The 20,654-nt window shown below is 39.8% G+C and overlaps 2 protein-coding genes across 3 annotated transcripts; both read right to left on the bottom strand.

Annotated features, from left to right (window-relative positions):
- Window positions 1-340: 340 nt before the first annotated feature.
- Window positions 341-9,595, bottom strand: LOC130842018 (ferritin heavy chain-like). Of its 2 annotated transcripts, XM_057718665.1 has the most exons (2): window positions 9,581-9,595; window positions 341-868 (listed from the first exon to the last, which is right to left on the bottom strand). In XM_057718665.1, exons 1-2 carry the CDS (start codon window positions 9,593-9,595, stop codon window positions 341-343), a joined length of 543 nt encoding a protein of 180 aa, XP_057574648.1. The 2 variants fall into 2 exon arrangements, with proteins under 2 accessions (XP_057574648.1, XP_057574646.1); XM_057718663.1 differs by lacking the exon at window positions 9,581-9,595 and having other exon boundaries at window positions 341-892.
- A 9,566-nt stretch (window positions 9,596-19,161) lies between these two features.
- LOC130841548 (protein FAM47E-like) lies at window positions 19,162-20,394 on the bottom strand. The gene has a single exon (XM_057717669.1). The coding sequence runs from the start codon at window positions 20,392-20,394 to the stop codon at window positions 19,162-19,164; it is 1,233 nt and encodes a 410-aa protein (XP_057573652.1).
- Window positions 20,395-20,654: the final 260 nt, after the last annotated feature.

The raw sequence follows: 20,654 nt of genomic DNA, 5'->3' as shown, positions 1-20,654 counted from the left end.
TCACATTACTTCTTAGGGGAAGGTAGATTTTGTGTTTTCCAGGGTCCCGTGGAACACCTTCTCCCTCCCTCTGTGGAGATCCTGAGCTGCATGTGGATAGGGCATAGGTGGGTGGAGAGACTCCTAGATACCTGTTTTAAAAAGTGAGAGATTTGCACACAGGAATCAACCAGAGACCTTTATTTATCTAGGAACCAAGTAACTTGATTGGAAGACATGGCAAAACTGCAAGACAAAAACTTCCGTCAACTTTCTCTGCAAGGGCAATACTGCGGTCTGCGTGGCAGGCATGGTGACCTTGGGCAGTCAGCCCGTGGCTCTGGGAAAGTCCAGTCCAGGCTCAGTCCTTCTTGTCGCCATCGCCCAGGGTGAGCTTGCCAAAGAGGTACTCTGCCGTGTCGCCATTCGGGGCTTCCATGTTGCTCAGGCTGGTGACTTGATCCCCCAGCTCTCTGATGAACTCCACCTGCTGCTCGAGGTAGTGGGTCTCCAGGAAGTGACACAGTTGGGGGTCCCTCTTGTCGGTGGCCAGCTGGTGCAGGTCGAGCAGGCTCTGGTTGACGCGCTTCTCCAGGAGCAAGGTGTACTGCATGGCCTTGAGGCCGCTCTCCCAGTCGTCGGTGTCTAGCTTGCAGACGTTGCCGAGTTGGAAGCGGCCCCCGCGCTGGTTCTGCAGGCGCAGCAGGCCCTTGGCTTGCTCGCGGTGCTCGTAGGAGCTGCGCAGGAAGAAGCTGAAGAACTGCTTCAAGGCCACGTCGTCTCGGTCGAGGTAAAAGGCCACGGCCAGGTACACGATGGAGGCGTGGAGCTGCAGGTTGACTTGACTGTTGATGGCGGCCTCGCAGTCGGGGTGGTAGTTCTGGCGCATCTGCCGGGGTGGCGGGGACAGCATGGCTGGCGGTCCGGGCAGGGTGGGCGTGAAGGTGAGACGGTGCGGAGGGCGGTAGCGGCCTCGAAGATTTCCCATGGTGGTCGATGAGGGTGGCCGGAGGTCAGTAGCTCAGGTTAGGGCTGCAGCTCTGGGATGAACCGGAAGGAGGATCCGTTATTACTGGGTTTGGGAGGGGGGGAGAGGAGGTTCGAAATCCGTTAAAGCCGGGGGGGGGGGGGGGGGGGGGGGGGCGGGGCGGGGAGGGGGCGGGGGAGCGTTCGGAGGGCGGGGCCCGAACACTGTGTCCCAGGTTCCATCCGGGCCTGGGTGAGGCACGGAGACTGCGCTGAGCGTCTGGCCTAATATTACAAGCATTTTTCACGAATATAAGTGCCACCGTTTTGAATTAATCACACGCGTGATTTCTTTGCGCAACTTCTCTGAATAGTACCCTAATGTGATTGTGTCATTAAACAGTCCTTTGGTGGTATCACAGGTTCTGTTTACTACCCCAGAGCTCTGTTTGAGGGCAGCTCTCCTCAGTGACTTCAGCACCACGCTCGTGACGCTTCTGATAGCCTCTGCACTGGGTCCCTGGACCTTATTCACGCTGGTGATCTCCACCTTTCGCTTTCTGTTCCTGGTCAAGTTCACACTTTTCTGACAGCAGAGCACCACCTCCAAAGTCTGTGACTCTTTACACCTCTCCAGGTTTCGCTCCTTTTGCACTTGGCCTTTGCTCCCTTTGTTCTCTTTCTCATCTCTTAAGCTTTCCGCACAGTCCTAGAAACACAGCCCCTTTCACCTGGCTTACCAGGTTCCTTCCTCTTGGGTAAGTGCAGACTTGTCTTTTCTCTGTCAGGAAACCAAAGGCTTAGATGCATTCTTAGAGAAAGAACTTAACCCTGTGGATGTAGTCATCCTCTCCAACCTCATTTGTCCTTTCGCTGCCGCTCAGCAAGCATTTTTTTTTAACCCCTCAATTATGTTGTATGGAATGAGCCACAGTGGTAGGAAAATACCATTGATCTCAAATCGTCTTTCATTCATTCATTCATTCAACAAATCTTTATTTAATATTTATTATCCCTACAGTTTTACTCCACACATTTTTAAAACAATAATACTCTTGAATGGTTGTTTTTGTCCTATGGGGTGATAATGGTGTCTCTCAGAAATTTTATACCTCATCATTACTTCCTGGGTAAGTAGGTCACAGTAAAATATATATTATACCTAAGAGAAACCGAAAACTTAAAAACCAACTTTTCTAAGGCAAAATCAACAAACAAGCATGGACTGGGACCTCAAATCTCCACGAAAGAAATATGCATATGTATAAACAAAAGCATTTCATCCAATTTTTTGTTAATGAAGACTATAAAACTAAGTACAGAGTGACAAAACTTGAGAGCAGATCGTATTTTTTTCCACTGTGATTATAGCACCATAAAATGAAATGTTTGTGGTCAGTATTCGTATTAGGCAGGGTTCTCCAGAGAAGCAGAACTAATAGCATTGATTGACTGATGATAAGAATTGTCATATGCAATTATGGAGGCTGACAAAACCCAAGATCTGCAGTCAGCAAGCTGGAGGTGTAGGGGAACCTGAATAGAAAGAGAACCAAGAGGAGCTGATATTTCCCTTTAAGTTGGAAGGTAAGAAAAAAACACTGTCCTACATCAAAGGCAGTCAGACAGGAGGCATTCCCTCTTAGTCAAAAGAGGGCCAGCCTTTTTGTTCTTTTGAGGCCTTCAAGTGTTTAGAAAAGGCTTATCCACACTAAGGAGGGCAATCTGCCTTACTCAGTGTATCAATTCAAGTTTTGGTTAAGGCAAGATTCTTTTTCAAGTTGTATTGAGATATAATTAGCATATCACATTGTATTAGTCCAAGGTGTACAATTTGATATATGTATATATTGAGAGATGATTACCACAATAAATTTAGTTAACAGTAATCAACTCACATAGTTATAAAATGTTTTCTCTTGTGATGAGAAGTTTTAAGATCTACTCTCTTAGCAGCTTTCAACTATACAGTACAGTATTGTTAACTATATAGTCAACATGCTGTGCATTACATTCCTGGGACTTATAATTGGACATTTTTACCTTTTTTATTTCTTTAAGAACTTTTATTGAGATACAATTGACATATAATAGACTGCATATATCCAAAGTGTAAAATTTGATGATTTGCTCATTAGTAATGCATATATGGCAATCCCAATCTCCCAATTCATCCCACCCCCAAACTCCACCCCCGTCCGCTTTTCCCACTTGGTGTCCATATGTTTGTTCTCTACATCTGGGTCTCTATTTCTGCCTTGCAAACCAGTTGATCTGTACCAGTTTTCTATATTCCACACATATGTGTTAATATACAATATGTGTTTTTCTCTTTCTGACTCGCTTCACTCTGTATGACAGTCTCTAGATCCATCCATGTCTCTACAAAGGTCCCAATTTTGTTCCTTTTCATGGCTGAGCAATATTCCATTGTATACACTTACCACATCTTCTTTATCCATTGATCTCTTGATGGACATTTAGGTAGCTTCCATGACTTAGCTATTGCACATAGTGCTGTACTGAACATTGGAGTGCATGTGTCTTTTTGAATGATGGTGTTCTCTTGGTATATGCCCAGCAGTGGGATTGCTGGGTCATATGGTAACTCCATTTCTAGTTTTTCAAGGAACCTTCATACTGTTCTCCATAGTGGCTGTATCAATTTACATTCCTACCAACAGGGCAAGAGGGTTCCCTTTTCTCCACACGCTCTCCAGCTTTTACTGTTTGCAGACTTTCTGATGATGCCCATTCTAACTGGTGTGAGGTGATACCTCACTGTGGTTTTGATTTGCATTTCTCTAATGATTAGTGATGTTGAGCTGCTGTTCATGTGCCTCTTGGCCATCTGTATGTCTGCTTTGGAGAAATGCCTATTTAGGTCTTCTGCCCATTTTTGGATTGGGTTGTTTATGTAATTTTTTTTTTATATTGAGCTGGATGAACTGTTTATATATTTTGGAGCTTAAACCTTTGTCTGTTGATTTTTTTGCAAATATTTTCTCCCATTCTGAGGGTTGTTTTTTCGTCTTGCTTATAGTTTCCTTTGCTGTGCAGAAGCTTTGAAGTTTCATTAGGTCCCACTTATTTATTTTTGTTTTTCTTTCCATTCCTCTAGGAGGTGGGTCAAAAAAGATCTTGCTGTGATTTCTGTGAAAGAGTGTTCTTCCTATGTTTTCCTCTAGGAGTTTTAGAGTGTCTGGCCTTACATTTGGGTCTTTAATCCATTTTAAGTTTATTTTTGTGTATGGTGTTAAAGAGTGTTCTAATTTCATTCTTTTACATATAGCTGTGCAGTTTTCCCAGCACCACTTATTGAAGAGGCTGCCTTTTCTCCATTGTCTATCCTTGCCTCCTCTGTCATAATTCGTTGACCATAGTTTATCTCTGGGCTTTCTATCCTGTTCCATTGGTCTATATTTCTGTTTTTGTGCCAGTACCATATTGTCTTGATTACCATAGCTTTGTAGTATAGTCTGAAGTCAGGGAGTCTGATTCCTTCAGTTCCATTTTTTGCCATCAACATTGCTTTGGCTATTGGAGGTCTTTTGTGTCTCCATACAAATTTTAAGATGTTTTGTTCTAGTTCTGTAAAAAACTGCCATTGGTAATTTGATAGGGATTGCACTGACTCTGTAGATTTCTTTGGGTAGTATAGTCATTTTCACAATGTTGATTCCTCCAGTCAAAGAACATGGAATATCTCTCTGTTTGTGTCATCTTTGATTTCTTTCATTAGTGTCTTATAGTTTTCTGAGTACCGCTCTTTAACCTCTTTAGTTACGTTTATTCCTAGGTATTTTATTCTTCTTGTTGCAACGGTGAATGGGATTGTTTCCTTAAATTTTCTTTCTCATCTTTTATTGTTCGTGTATAGAAATGCAAGAGATGTCTGTGTGTTAATTTTGTCTGCTGCAACTTTACCAAATTCATTGATGAGCTCAAGTAGTTTTCTGGTGGCATCTGTAGGATTTTCTATGTATAGTATCATGTCATCTGCAAGCAGTGACAGTTTTACTTCTTTTTTTCCAATTTGGATTCCTTTTATTTCTTCTTCTTCTCTGATTGCTGTGGCAAGGACTTCCAAAACTATGTTGAATAGTAGTGGCGAGAGTGGACATCCTTGTCTTGTTCCTGATCTTAGAGGGAATGTTTTCAGTTTTTCACCATTGAGAATGATGTTTGCTGTGCGCTTGTCATATATGGCCTTTATTATGTTGAGGTAGGTTCCCTCTATGCCCACCTTCTGGAGAGTTTTTTTCGTAAATGGGTGTTAAATTTTGTCAAAAGCTTTTTCTGCGTCTATTGAGATGATCATGTGGTTTTTATCCTAAAATTGGTTAATATGGTGTATCGCATGGATTGATTTGCATATATTGAAGAAAAATCCTTGCATTCCAGGGATAAACCCCACTTGATCATGGTGTATGATCCTTTTACTGTGCTGTTGGATTCTGTTGGCTAGTGATTTGTTGCGGATTTTTGCATCTAAATTCATCAGTGATATTGGTCTGTTATTTTCTTTTTCTGTAGTATCTTTGTCTGGTTTTGGTATCAGGGTGATGGTGGCCTCATAAAATGAGTTTAGGAGTGTTCCTTCCTCTGCAGTGTTTTGGAAGATTTGGAGAAGGATGGGTGTTAGCTCTTCTCTAAATGTTTGACAAAATTCACCTGTGAAGCCATCTGGTCCTGGACTTTTTTGGAAAGTTTTTAATCACAGTTTCAATTTCATTATTTGTGATTGGTCTGTTCATATTTTCTATTACTTCCTGATTCAGTCTTGGAAGGTTATCCCTTCCTAAGAATCTGTGCATTTCATCCAGGTTGTCCATTTTATTGGCATATATTTGCTGGTAGTAGTCTCTTATGGTGCTTTTTATTTCTGTGGTGTGTGTTGCAACTTCTCCTGTTTCATTTCTAATTTAACTGATTTGAGTCCTTTCCCTCTTTTTCTTGATGAGTCTTGCTAGAGGTTTATCAATTTTTTTTATCTTCTCAAAGAAACAGCTTGTAGTTTTTATTGATTTTTGCTATTGTTTTCTTTGTTTCTATTTCATTTATGTCTACTCTGATCTTTATGATTTCTCTCCATCTACTAACTTTGGGTTTTGTCTGCTCTTCTTTCCCTGGTTTCTTTAGGTGTAAGGTTAGATTGTTTATTGGGGATTTTTCTTGTTTCTTGAGGTAGGATTGTATTGCTATAAACGTCCCTCTTAGAAGTGCTTTTGCTGCATCCCATAGGTTTTGGACTGTTGTATTTTCATTGTCATTCGTCTCTAGGTATTTTTTGATTTCCTCTTTGGTTTCTTCAGTGATCTCTTGGTTTTTTACTAGCATATTTTTTAGGTTCCATGTGTTTGTGTTTTTTACAGTTTTTTTTCTTGTAATTGATTTCTAATCTCATAGTGTTGTGTTCAGAAAAGATGCTTGATACGATTTTAATTTTCTTGAATTTACCAAGGCTTGATTTATGACCCCAAATGTGATCTATCCTGGAGAATGTTCTGTGTGCACTTGAGAAGAATATGTAATCTGCTGTTTTTGGATGTAATGTCCTATAGATATCTATTAAATCAAGCTGATTTATTGTGTCTTTTAAAGCTTGTGTTTCCTTATTAATTTTCTGTGTGGATGATCTGTCCATTGGTGTAAGTGGGGTGTTAAAGTCCCCTACTATGATTGTGTTACTGTCGATTTCCTCTTTCATAGTTGTTAGCATTTGCCTTATGTATCGATTGCTCCTTTATTTGGTGCATATGTATTTATAATTGTTATCTCTTCTCCTTGGACTGATCCCTTGATCTTTATGTAGTGTCCATTCTTATCTCTTATAACATTTGTTATTTTAAAATCTATTTTATCTGCTATGAGTATCACTACTCCAGCTGTCTTTTGATTTCCATTTGCATGGAATATCTTTTTCCACCCCCTCACTTTCAGTCAGTATGTGTTCCTAGGTCTGAAGTGGGTCTCCTGTAGACAGCATATATATAGGTCTTGTTTTTTTATCCATTCACCCTGTCTGTGTCTTTTGGTTGGAACATTTAGTCCATTTACATTCAAGGTAATTATTGATATGTATGTTCCTATTACCATTTTATTAATTGTTTTGTTTTTGTTTTTGTAGGTCCTTTTCTTCTCTTATGTTTCCTGCTTAGCATTTGTTGTAGAGCTGGTTTGGTGGTGCTGAATTCTCTTAGCTGTTGCTTGTCTGTAAAGCTTTTGATTTCTCCATCGCATCTGAGTGAGATCCTTGCTGGGTAGAGTATTCTTGGTTGTAGGTTCTTCCCTTTCATCGCTTTAAATATATTGTGCTGCTCCCTTCTGGCTTGTAGAATGTCTGCTGAGAAATCAGCTGTTACCCTTATGGGAGTTCCCTTGTATGTTATTTGTCATTTTTCCCTTGTTGCTTTTAGTAACTTTTCTCTGTCTTTAATTTTTGTCTATTTGACTCCTGTATGTCTTGGCGTGTTTCTCCTTGGGTTTATCTTGCCTGAGACTCTCTGCACTTCCTGGACTTGGGTGGCTATTTCCTTTCCCATGTTAGAGATGTTTTCCACTATAATCTCTTCCAATATTTTCTCAGGTCCTTTCTCTCTCTCTTCTCCTTCTGGAACCCTTATAATGCGAATATTGGTGAGTTTAACATTGTCCCAGAGGTCTCTTAGGCTGTGTTCAGTTCTTTTCATTCTTTTTTCTTTTTTCTCTTCTGCATCAGTGATTTTCATCATTCTGTCTTCCAGGCCACTCATGCGCCCTTCTGCCTCAGTTAATCTGCTATTGGTTCCTTCTAGTGTGTTTTTCTTTTCAGTTATTGTGTTGCTTATCTCTGTTTGTTTGTTGTTTAATTCTTCCAGTTGTTTGTTAAACTTTTCTTGCAAGTTTTCGATCTTTGCATCCAGTCTCTTTTCACAGTCCTGGATCATGTTCACCATCATTATTCTGAATTCTTTTTCTGGGAGGGTGCCTATCTCCTCTTCACTTAGTTGTTTTTCTGGTGTTTTATCTTGTCCCTTCATCTGGTACAAAGTCCTCTGCTTGTTCATTTTCTCTCTCTTTCTGTGGTTGTGGTTTTCAGTTCCACAGAACAAAATTGTGCTGATACTGCTTGATACTGCTTTCTGCCCTTTTGTGGAGGAAGCTGTCTAGGAGGCTCCTGGGTGCTTCCTGATGGGAGGAACTGATGGTGGGTAGGGCTGGGTGGGCAGAGCTCAGTAAAACTTTAGTCCACTTTGATGGGCAGAGCTCAGTAAAACTTTAATCTGCCTGTCTGCCAGCAGGTTGGGCTGTGTTCCTACCCTGTTGGTTGTTTGGCCTGAGCCCACCCAGCACTGGAGTTTACAGGCTTTTTGGTGGGGCTAATGGCGGAGTCTGCGAGTCTCACGCCAATGAACACTTCCCAGAACCCCTGCTGCCAGTGTCCCTGTCCCTGCAGTGAGCCACAGCTGCCCCTCACGTTTGCAGGCGACCCTCCAACACCAGCAGCTAGGTCTGGTTCAGTCTCCTATGGGGCCACTGCTCCTTCCCCCTGCGTCCTGTTGAGCACACTGTTTTTTGTGTGCCCTCCAAGAGTGGAGTCTCTGTTTCCCCCAGTCCTGTGGAGGTCCTTCAATCAAATCCCGCTGCCTTTCAAAGTCTGATTTTCTGGGGGTTCCTCCTCCTGTTGCTGGACCCCCAGGTTGGGAAATCTGATGTGAGGCTCAGAACCTTAACTTTAGTATGTGGTCTTCTGTGGCATAACTGTTGTCCAGTTTGTGAGTCGCCCACGCAGCATTTATTTGTTTGGATTTTATCCCAATTGCACGCCTCCTACCATCTCATTGTGGCTCCTCCTTTGTCTCTGGATGTGGGGTGTCTTTTTTGGTGAGTTCCAGTATCTTTGTGTCGATGATTGTTCAGCAGTTAGTTGTAATTCTGGTGCTCTTGCAAGAGGGAGTGAGTGCATGTCCTTCTACTCTGCCATTTTGAATCATCTCTGGACATATTTACCTTTTGACTACCTTCGCCCATTTCCCCCACTGCCCATCCCCACCTCTGGCAACCACCAATTTCTTCTCTGTGTCTGTGAGTTCCTTTTTTTTTTAGATACCGTTTGTAAGTGATATCATACAATATTTGTCTCACTGTAACTTATTTCACTAAGCATAATGGCCTCAAGGTGCATCCATGTTGCAATTGGCAGTATTTCCTTCTTCTCTTTTTCTTTTTTTAAATAAATTTATTTATTTTTAAATTGCATTGGGTCTTTTTTGCTTCACATGGGCTTTCTCTAGTTGAGGAAAGTGGGGGCTACTCTTCATTGCAGTGCACGGGCTTCTCATTTTCGTGGCTTCTCTTGTTGCAGAGCACAGGCTCTAGGCATGCAGGCTTCAGTAATTGTGGCTCACGGGCTCAATAGTTGTGGCTCACGGGCTCTAGAGCGCAGGCTCAGTAGTTGTGGCACACAGGCTTATTTGCTCCGTGGCTTATGGGATCTTCCTGGACCAGCAATTGAACCCTTGTCCCCTGCATTGGCAGGCAGGTTCTCAACCACTGTGCCACCAGGGAAGTCCCTCCTTTTCTTATGACTGAATAATATTCTATTGTATATATGTACAGCGTTTTCTTTATCCATTCATCCAACGATGGACACTTGGGTTGTTTCCATGTTTTGGCTAGTGTACATAATGTGCAGCAAACATGAAGTTTCGGATATCTTTTAGAGATAGTGATTTCATTTCCTTTGGATATATACCCAGAAGTGAAATTCTAGATTCCAGTTTGGTATTTCTGTTCTTGTCAATAGTAGTTCATATTGTACTTAGTAGTTTCCAGTAGTATTTATATGACTATATAGTAGTTTTATTTGTATTTTTTTTGAGGAACCTCCATACTGTTTTTCATCGTGGCTGCACCAATTTACATTCCAACCAACAGTGCATAAGGGTTCCCTTTTCTCCACATTCTCACTATTACTTGTTATTTCTTACCTTTTTGGTGATAGGTATTCTAACAGGTGTGAGATGATATCTCATTGTATTTTTGATTTTCATTTCCCTGATCACTAGTGATGTTGAACATCTTTTCATGTATCTGTTGCCCATTTGGATGCCTTCTTTGGAAAAATGTCTGTTTACTTCCTTTACCCATTTTAAAATCACATTGTTTGGGTTTTTGCTATTGAGTTATGTGATTTCTTTATGTGTTTTACATATTAACTCCTTATCTGATACATGATTTGCAAATATGTTATCCCATTCTATATGTTGCCTTTTTGGTTTGTTGATGGTTTCCTTTGCTGTGTAGAAGCTTTTTAGTTTGATTAAATTCCACTTGTTTATTTTATATTTTGTTGACTTTGCTTTAGATGCCAAATCTGAAAAATCATCACCAAGAGTGGTGTCAAGGAGCTTACCTCCTATGTTTTCTTCTAGGAGTTTTATGGTTTCAGGTCTTACATTCAAGTTTTGAATCCAGTTTGAGTTGATTTGTGTGTGTGTGTGAAAGCTAAAGGTCCAGTCTCATTCTTTTGCATGTGGCTGTCCAGTATTCCCAATACTATTTCCTGACGTGACTCTTCTTTCCCGATTGTCTATTTCTGCCTCTTTCGTCATAGGTTAATTGACCATGTATGTGTGGAATTTGTCCTGGTCTTTCTATTTTCTGTTCCATTGATTTGTCTGTTTTTATGCCAGTACCATATTGTGTTGATTACTGTACCTTTGTAATATAGTTTGAAATCAGGAAATGTGATATCTCCAGCTTTGTTCTTCTTTCTCAAGATTTCTTTGGCTATTTGGGTTCTTTTGTGATTCCATACAAATTTTAGGATTGTTTTTTTCTATCTGGGAAAGATGCCATTGGAATTGTGATAGGGATTGCATTAAATCTGTAGAGTGTTTTGAATTTATGAGTATTTTAACAATATTAATTTTTCCAACCCATGGGCACAGACTATCCATTTATTTGTGCCTTCTTCAATTTCTTTCATCAGTGTTTTACAGTTTTCAATGTACAGATCTTTCACCTCCGTGGTTAAATTTATTCCTATGTATTTATTATTTTTGTTGCCATCATAGATGGGATTGATTTCTTAATTTCTCTTTCTGATAGTTTGTTATTAGTGTATACAAATGCAACTGATTTTTGTATATTGACTTTGTACCCTGCAACTTCAAATTTGTTTATTTGTTCTAACAGTTTTAGGGTGGAGTCTAGAGTTTTCTATATATAATATCATGTCCTCTGCATATAGAAACATTTTTACTTCTTCCTTTCTAATTTGGTTTCCTTTTATCTCTTTCTCTCTTTTTTTTTTTAACTGATTGCTCTGGTTCAGACTCCCAGTACTTTGTTGAGTGAAAGTGGTGAAAGGTAGTCATCCTTGTCCAAATCAAATGTTAATCTCATCCAAAAACACTTTTACAGACACACCCAGAATAATGTTTGACCAACTATCAGGACACCCCATGGCCCAGTCAAATTGACACATGATATTAACCATCATAGTATTATTCATAATAAATGCACAGTCAGCAAATGAAAATTCTAGTGCTATAATCTGTGAAAACTCTGTTTTGACTTTCAATTCCCTTCTTCATTTAAAAATGTAAAAGAACTTACAGTTACACCACTGATAGTGGTAAGTTCTTACTCAATGTCAATGATTAGCTCTTATTCATTCATTCAGTATATTTCTAGTGAGTACCTTTCTATGCCAGGTATTTTTTATTGGTATTATCACAGAAACTTGTTCTATAAACTCTTCATATTTGCATTGTTTTGCAGATAAGTGCTCTTCAGTCTTCCATGTTAATCCCTTCTCTAGAAATTAGCAATGCAGTAGGCTCAATGATACATTCATAAGAAAGTGGACCATACAACAGCAGCTGGTGGCTTATCATCCTCTCCAAATATATGTATTTGATGTGCATGCATATGTATGAACAAATCTTGTAATGAGGGGTAAAGTGATGTATCAATCTAAAACCAATATTATCTGTCTCTGGGCTGTTGCCTCTACATTTTCTTATTATTACATTTACTTTCTGAGTTAATTTTTATTATTTTTACCCATATTTTTTCAGATAAATAAATTGTGAATTACGGAGTATGTAACATGCTCAAGCACACGTCTTGTAAATAGCAGAGAGTGACACTCTGAACTGGATTCCTCTCTAGGTAGCTTGGAAAGTCTGTCTGGATCATGAGGATTAGAACAAAGACTGTGTTTTAACTTGTCTGATGCTAGATTTCACATAGTAGGGGCTCAAAAACATGAATTAAAGACTGAATGGTCTTTGAAAGTTTTAGTTTCTTTATTTGTCCAAATTAAAACAGTGAGTGGGAGTGGATGTTGAATATGTATTTAAACTGTTTCCTTTAGAAGGAAAAAAATCAAAGACACCCAGTTGTGACAAGTTGTTCTTTTAATTTTACTTTAATATGCACAAACATAAAACTGGGTATAAAGCTCTGTAGCTTTAAAGTATGCTTTTATAAATGTAAACCTAACAATTTGTAAATATGTGTATACATATCTCATATGTGTGTGTGTGTATATATATACGTGTGTGTGTATGTATATGTATTTTGGAAGAGAGACTGAGCACCAAGACAAAAGCTAGCATTCCTTCACAGAACGTGAACTGTAGCTGTGTTGTGGAGTAACTGGTGATTTGGGAAGGAAGGTGAGGCCAAAGGCAGCCCATTAGAAAAGGAAGAAGCTGTTGAAACTGGGAATTTAGAGGAAGAGAACTACTGACAGAATTTTAAGGGATAGCACTCTTCCCTTTGAGTGTCTGTGTGGTAGAGTCCGTGGCCTGGAGTAGAAGGGGAAAGGTGTACTAGAGCAGCTTCTGGTGGCAGGAATATTATTTTCTTATACATGCAGCTATCGAAACATTGCTTAACATTCCTCAGATCTTAACTGTCAAGGACAAAAAAAAAAAAACAGTAATGATAACTAGAAATGTCCATTCCATGTCCACAATAATCTATTTACAGTTGTTTCCCTATTTCGCAAGTTCTCTATCAATTATCCATGCTTTTATTCTCCCCTAAATCATCATTTTTTTCCTTAATCATATGTATTCCTCAATTATGCTGTACAGCAGCAATCTCCAACCGTTTTGGCACCAGGCACTGGTTTCGTAGAAGACAATTTTTCCACGGACAGTTGGGGGGGATGCTTCAGGCAATAATGTGAGCGATGGGGAGCAGCAGATGAAGGGCTTCATTCATTCGCCCCGCTGCTCACCTCCTGCTGTGTGGCCCAGTTACTAACAGGCTGCAGACGGACAGGGGTTGGGGACCCCTGCTATAGAGAACTGCAGTTTTCCCTATGTGGCCTTTCCCCCTTAATTCTTTTATTTTCCACATTAACAATCCCTAATTTTTAGTAAAAAGACAATAGCATATAAATGAATCAAGGTGTAGAATTCCTCAAATTATGAAAATCAATTCCTGGGTCATTATGGATTGATAAATATATTGATCACATCAATGTAAGTATTTTAATCAGTTTGTCTACAGAGATTGCAGCTACAAGATGAAGAAAACATAATCAGTTTATTCAGTTGCTACAAATATAAGAGGGGGAAATGGAAGTAGAATTAATAGGATTTTATGCAGAACCGAGTCCACTTCCTGTCTTTCCAGAGACACTGTTCTATAAACCATGGTATTGCTTTTCCTAGCCAGGCTATTAAGCATGTTTGGTTAGATTACATTTTGAATTAAACCAGTTCATTGAAGTAAATGTCTCAGTGGGGTATTTGGGTTTATAAAACTCTGTTTCATAGCTGGATGATTTAGAGCATCTCTCAGACTGTCTTCTTGCAAAAGAATGCTTTTGGGTCAAATGAACAAGAGAAAACAAGTAGTCATATAATATTAGAACTCTTTACAAAATAACATCTCAACCCACATTTTGTGATAGGTTCAATAACATGTTAGAAAACCACAGTGTGTGTATGTGTGTATGGAATGCGTACATTTGTATGTGTGTATTAGCCTTTGATTGCTAATGTTAATGTTTGCTAAAATCTGGACCTTAATGTGGATTGTGGTGTGGATGTATATTCGCCAGGTAATGTAGACATTAGTGGAAACATGCATCTTATCTGATTGTGTGTGTGTACCTTCTGTAAATTTTTAATTTTTAGAAAAATACAAATGTTGAACTAGATGCCATGGATTAAGTCAGCACTAGTAGAAAACTGAAGTTATTGATTGTTCTGCATTTTTCATATCTATAATATGAAGTGATTCAGGAAATTTTTTGCTAGCTACTAAAAAGTAAGCTAAGATTTTTAAATTTAATCTCTCAATAAGTTCTATGTAATGGGCACTTCAATCTTGGGAATTTAGATTATTCCTGATCGATATTCTCAGTATACTACTGCATTGTTTAAGGTACCTAGGTACAGAATGAGTGCAGTATGCATTCTTTACTCCCTTCTTAGGAGGCAGTGAAAGATGTGGGGTTTTTTGTCAAATAGTCATCAGTTGAAAGCCCGACTCCATGCCTTCCAAGCTATGTGAACTTGTCTATAGTGATTTACTCATCAGAAAAATGGTACTAATGTTATATGGTGTTATGAGGATTAAGTTAAGTGATGCATTTATGATGATGCTAATATTACACAGCTCATTGATTGCAACTAATACACAGTAGCTATTATTTTAGGAACTAGACTGACCCTGACCCTACTCACTATATAAAAGCTCCCCTTAATTTTTAAATTTTAGACTCTTTTGTTAAAAACCCTGGAAGGCTAATGTAATGCTTTTTCCCTTCCCTCTTATTTTGTTCCTTTTCTTTTTTAGCTAGTCACTGAAATCTGTTTCATGTTATTTCTGGTGGAAAGGTTAGCAGGTAATGCAGTTCCAAAATATGAATAGCTTTCAGAATCAATAAATCCCAAAGATTAGTATGAGAAAGAGGAATTAATCTCCAAAAATAGCTTATAAAAAGTATACATTTATATAGCCTTTAGACATTTCTAATATTATAGTCCTGAATTGCTGTTTAATTTCAAATGTATCTGTCTTTTCACTCTAAGGAAATTGTAGACTTCCTAAGGTCAGGGACATTAGATCATGTCTATTTCTATTGCAGAGCTTTCTCTACTTGGGGCTTAATAATAATAATAGTGTGAAGAGTAGTAGATCTTATTTTTAATCATTTTATTTTAAATTATTTCAGTGTAGTAGTAAAGTAATAGATATATTTTAAATTATTTCAAGAGTACAGATCTTTAGTCTATTGACTACAGATCCATTAGATCCTGGTACTGGTATTCTCTACTGTATTATGAGAAATATGATAGCTCACAAAGCTGAGTATGTTTTTAATTTAAGGATATGAAGGAAAGAATGTAAATACGCAATGTTAGTAGATTTAAGTGACTTTTTTTTATTGTCATCTTTTTTTTTTTTGCTGCACCACACAGCACGTGGGATCTTAGTTCCCCAACTAGGGCTGGAACCTGCACCCCCTGCAGTGGAAGCAGGGAGTCTTAACCAGTGGACCACCAGGAAAGTCCCTTGAGTGATCTTTAGAGGTTAGTTACTTCCCCCAGATGCTAGAAAGAAAGTCTGATTGGGGAAGGGGGGTGTGAAATCAGCAAGATGGCAGAATCAGAGGTTACCAGCTTTAGTTTTCCTCAAAGACCGACTAGCAACTATCCACAGACGAAAAGGCCTTTGTGAGAAAAAAATAAAATCCCAGAATCCGGAAGTGAGGCTGAAGCACCTTCCTGTGGACTACAAGGCAGCTTCACTTTGACCACATAGCCCTCCCTCCAGGCCAGCACAGAGCCACATCAAGAGACTTCCACAGTGAGGAAAAGAGATGCCAGTGTGAACATCTGCGTTCCACAACATTCTGGGAAGCTTCCCATGAGGTCCACTTCTATCCATCTCATGAGGAACATTGGAAGAAAAGGGAGAGCTTGACCACCTCGGATCAGCTTGAAATAAAGGGGACAGGGGCAGGGCTTACAGCTTCCACCACGTAGACTTTGATGGACTGAGTACCTGATGGCAGTGGTGCCCAATCAGAGAGCACAGCCAGCAGTTCCTTCCACATGTGGTGTGGAGCCAGTAATCTTATCTGGCCAGGGAGCACATGGGCAGCTCTACCCAGATGGGGTCCCCAGCCAGCAGTCTGACCCAGCCATGGGATTCGTCCTATATCCCTATTTAGGCAGGGTTGCAAGCCAGCAGCCCCATCCAACTGCAGAGCGCAGCCTCTAGGCTTGCCCAACCAGGAACCCAAACAGTGACTCTGCGAAATCTTGGAACCCATGCACAGACTTGCCTGGCTTTGGAGCCCAATATACAGTCCCCTTGATGGCTGAGCAGATTTCCCATTATGTAAGCTATTGAACCACAAGAGTAGCTATTTCATTAGCTTTCAATTCTTGCATGAGCTCAGTTTCTTCCTCACAATGCAAAGATTTGTTGGGTATGCTATAAATATTATAAACAGTGCCATAAATATTTTCCTTACTTAAAAGCATGGTTTTTATTATACACGCTAAAGATTCCTTAGTTGCTCTAATGATAGATTAAAAAGAGGACGGCGTCCTTATCCTCTGTTTAAATGGGAAGAGATCAGGAGAGCATGACATGGGTATCGCTGGCCATGCTATCCAGTTCTACTTCGTTTGTGATTTTTACATCCTTCCAGAGCTGAATTTAATTTATCCCTGCTCCTGCCACACAACTGACAAACCTGTGGTTGCTGTAACAGGCAAGATGGAAGAGCAGGGTACAACGGGTTCCAGAAAATGAAAGTCCATCTTTATGTTTCTTTTATTAGAGACCCTGGTGCTGTATATGTTCTTCCTCTAGTTTCAATGGTTGGGGTCCAAGGTTTCAAGGTGAATAGTTCACTGTCCATGATATTGCTGAGTGTCAGTGTGGAAATAATACACACAATTACAAGACTTTGACCTCACACTTGACCTTAGATAATTCAGCCTTCTGGAATTTTCTCAGTTATAAAATGGAGATAATCATTCTTTGGGGTTTCTCTATGTTGTAAACCTCAAAACAAAAAACAAAGGCCCACAAAGACTGTGAATGGCCATTTTGAAAACTTGAAGTCGCTACACTAGCACAATTATATGTCAGGCTCTCCTGAATTCCCTCTCCTTCTAAAACCTATGGATTTTGAAGTGTCACTGTTGTTAAGAAATCTAAATTCTGTTTGTGTCTGTATGATAACTAATACCATTGTGGGTAATTGCTGCAGTGAAAAAACCCATATAATTCTCCAAGGAAAATTTTATTTTCACCTGTAAGCGATAGGAGGCCTTATTAGTAACTCTTATTTTGCAAATGCACGTTTTCAGCTTAAGCAAAAGCAAGTATTGAGTGAAGTTTAGTTGAAGACTATCACCCTGGATAAACACCGTCAAAAAGTTCTTTTTTTCCCTTGGTTTCTTTCCTGTGTACCTTTTTAGAACCCTTCTTCCTTATTCCCTCCTCTTTCACAAATGTATGCTGAATATCTGTTCTGTGATGTTGGTGGTATTAGGCATTTATATAACGTAATCCTTTAATTTTCAGCAAAATTTTAACTTGGTAATATGGTCTCCATTTTATAGATGAGGAGACATGCTTCTTGACGTACAAGGTCACGTAACTAAAATAAGGAAAACAGGGCATTCTAGTGTGTGTCTGCTGACTCTAAAAGTGTTGCTGTTTCTATGGCATGTGCATATTCTTTAATGCACTTTTAAAATTGAGGAAACTGTAGATAATGGATTCTCCTCTTGGTTAAGTGGGAGACTTAAATCTCCCTTCTTACCTGTCTTGTACATCATAGCTCTTCTAATGAACTACTGCCCATGGAGTCATTTCACACTACAGTTTGATTTACCTGATTTACTTATTTCAAAGATAAATTCATTCATTCATTCATTCATTCATTCATTCATGCAGTTGACTATTTGAGTGCCTGTTATGTTTAAAATGGGGTGATTTGTGTTAAAATACAATGGGATAAAGCAGATAATTAGCATATTAATTGGCACATATAGTGAACATTTAAATCAAGGACATTGAGAGTAGTCACAGGGAGCAAGTCAGTAATTCAGACACTAAGTAACCTCAGTGCAAATGGGGAAGCAAGTGACAAGGGAGTAGTTGATTGCAATAAGGACATTGGTGACTACTACAACCTGATGGCTGTGTTCCCTTCTCACAAGAGTGAAGTATATACAGATACTTCCAGTTACAGATGAATTCCTTCATTACTGGAAACAGAAGTGCGCTCCAGATCTCTGCTACAGATCTTTCTAGCTACAAATTTCTTGTCCAGACAGTTTTACCTGTTATTTCAGAAATGTAAAGAAGTTGCTTGATTTCTTATTTTACATTTATGAGTGAGTTTTAAATCGCTGTTCATGCAATGCAAAGATTAATCTTTCTTGAATAGATATGTGTGGATATTTGGTGGTGCTGGATAGTTTTGCTCCCACAGACCTATTCTGTACACGAGATTTGCCAAGAACTTAAAGCTCCCTGCTATTCTGCATCTGTGGTATATGATATGGAAACACTCTTTCATGGTAAATTTTTATGACTATGGTAAAAAAATTTTAAGTATATTCAGTTGGGAAGCATGATGAAACAGCATAACTAAAGTTTCACCTATAATTTGGATAAATAGTTTTCAATCTGTTTTGGGGGCTTGATGCAATCCTAATAAGGGAGATAATGTCATTATTAAATGGGGCTAACATTATTTTGGCTACAGATTTCAAGTTTTGCTTAAGAAAGTAATTGTCATCATGAGTTCATTATAATTTTAACACAAGTGGAATTATATGTCTCCTTTTTCTCAGCACAGTTATTTTGAAATTTATCCCATTTTGTAGCTGACATAATTAGATCATACTTTTAAAAAGTAATTCTTTTTTATGGTTTTATTTTTACAAATAATTGATATAACAATGTAGTAGTCACAACACTGTGAGCAGAGTATATGTGAATGTTGATTTCAAATTGATAAAATTTATAAAATATTGATGAACCCAAGCAGAAGGTCATTGAGAAATGTTTATAAGCATTAGGTGTTAAATATACAGATGTAGACTCAAAATTGTACATACATGGTGGGATGGACCCTCACCATGAATTCTGATTGTTATTAAAATGAGACAGAGAAATAGCCAAGTAAGCAGTAAATAGAAAACTGTCTAAACATCTTCCTGTGCATCATCTTCTGCATTGAAGTTGATTTTTTATTACTTTGTAGATAGGCGTCCTAACAGAATCGTATTGCCATCCCTTCCTGATGAACAACTTCTCAAGCATGTCCGGCATCCTGTAGTCCTTGCTTAGAATGAAATCTTTAAATGCAATTGTTCCATAAAGATCTTCAAGAATGTCCGGTTCAGTAAGCTTCCTTCCAAAAGTCCCATCTTCAAGTAAGACGTTGGGGTCAATCCAAGGTTCGTCATTTACTACTTTTTTCCACAACTTGGGTTTCAGGTACCATGCACCATACCTCATCTTCACCCAGCTGGGTTTATAAGAATTCGATGGTTTCTGGAGTTTCCTCTCCCAGTTTTGCTCCTCCATGGAGAATTTTATCTCCTCCATTTTATTTAGCCCCATGCTGTACTTTACGTTTGAAGAAACCTGGGTTCCTTTTGGTGGGCGCTCACAGCTAACCTCACACAGTTTCATGAACTCTTCATTGACGCCCAGGTCTCCAAAAGTAGCAACGCACCTGCAGAATTTAGGAATTCCTTTCGGTACTTTTCTATGAATAGGAGGATGAGTGAGTGAATCCTTTCTGCTTGACTTCTTGTCTTCATGATGCAAACTGGCTGGATGTGACACAGGAGCCGCCTTGAGAGGTTCCAGGTAGACCTTGGCAGGACGTTTTTTACGAAGCTTTTGGGGGGACTTTGTTTTTTCTCTGGGGCCCTGACAATAAGCCCACGTGTCCTCTAGCTTCCTGTCAGGATCGAGCACTCCCAGCACCTTTAGTAAGAGGTCTGCAGGTAGATCTTCCTCCAGATTCGGGTAGAGAGCCAAGGGATGCTTGGTCAGACAGGCTTCAATGTTTGCCACAAATGCCTTCCGTGCTAGCTGCGCTGGCGAGAGCGTGGAAAACAGATCTGCTTCTTTGGGCAGCTTTTTCTGACTCTTTTTGGGGGCATGCTTGGGAACTCTGGGAGCAATCACAGGAAGAAAGCCCTCCTTAGGGCCGCGAGTGATCAGGTTGTCACAAGGCGGGCAGCCCTTCCGGAAGTCATCCAGACCCTCTTTCACAAATATCCACCGCCGGCTGTCCAGGGAGGTGGGGAACTTCAGGAGCGTCTTCTTGTGCATTGTGAAACACTTGGAGGGTAACTTGTCTCTGTACCAGGGCTTGCAGTTCATGCCCAGGGGCATCGGGTCCAGTGGCCCCGGCCCTAGCAGCCACTTCTTGTCCGCCATGGTTCCCCTGGCCTCTGGGGAGACCACAGCTTCATGAGTTTGTTGTCCAGCCTCCCGGTTGCTAGGAGACCGCGTAACTTGGTGCCGCCAGATTCTTCCTGGAGGCGGGTCAACGCAGGCGTCCTGTGAAGCCTGCATTCTCCCCGGACGGGCAGTGAAGGCACATTTCTTTTTGTTGTAGTTACTATTCCGTTGTATGGACATAGTGCCATCTATTTATCCATTCACCTTTTGATGGCCATTTGGGTTGTTTACAATTT

This window comes from Hippopotamus amphibius, chromosome X, assembly GCF_030028045.1.
Source record: "Hippopotamus amphibius kiboko isolate mHipAmp2 chromosome X, mHipAmp2.hap2, whole genome shotgun sequence".
Taxonomy (NCBI): Eukaryota; Metazoa; Chordata; class Mammalia; order Artiodactyla; family Hippopotamidae; genus Hippopotamus; species Hippopotamus amphibius.
This window is presented reverse-complemented; position numbering and strand designations above follow the sequence as displayed.

Bases quoted from the DNA above. Each gene is read 5' to 3' on its own strand.
- LOC130842018 (XM_057718663.1), bottom strand. From the start codon at position 892: ATGCTGTCCCCGCCACCCCGGCAGATGCGCCAGAACTACCACCCCGAC.
- LOC130841548 (XM_057717669.1), bottom strand. From the start codon at position 20,394: ATGGCGGACAAGAAGTGGCTGCTAGGGCCGGGGCCACTGGACCCGATG.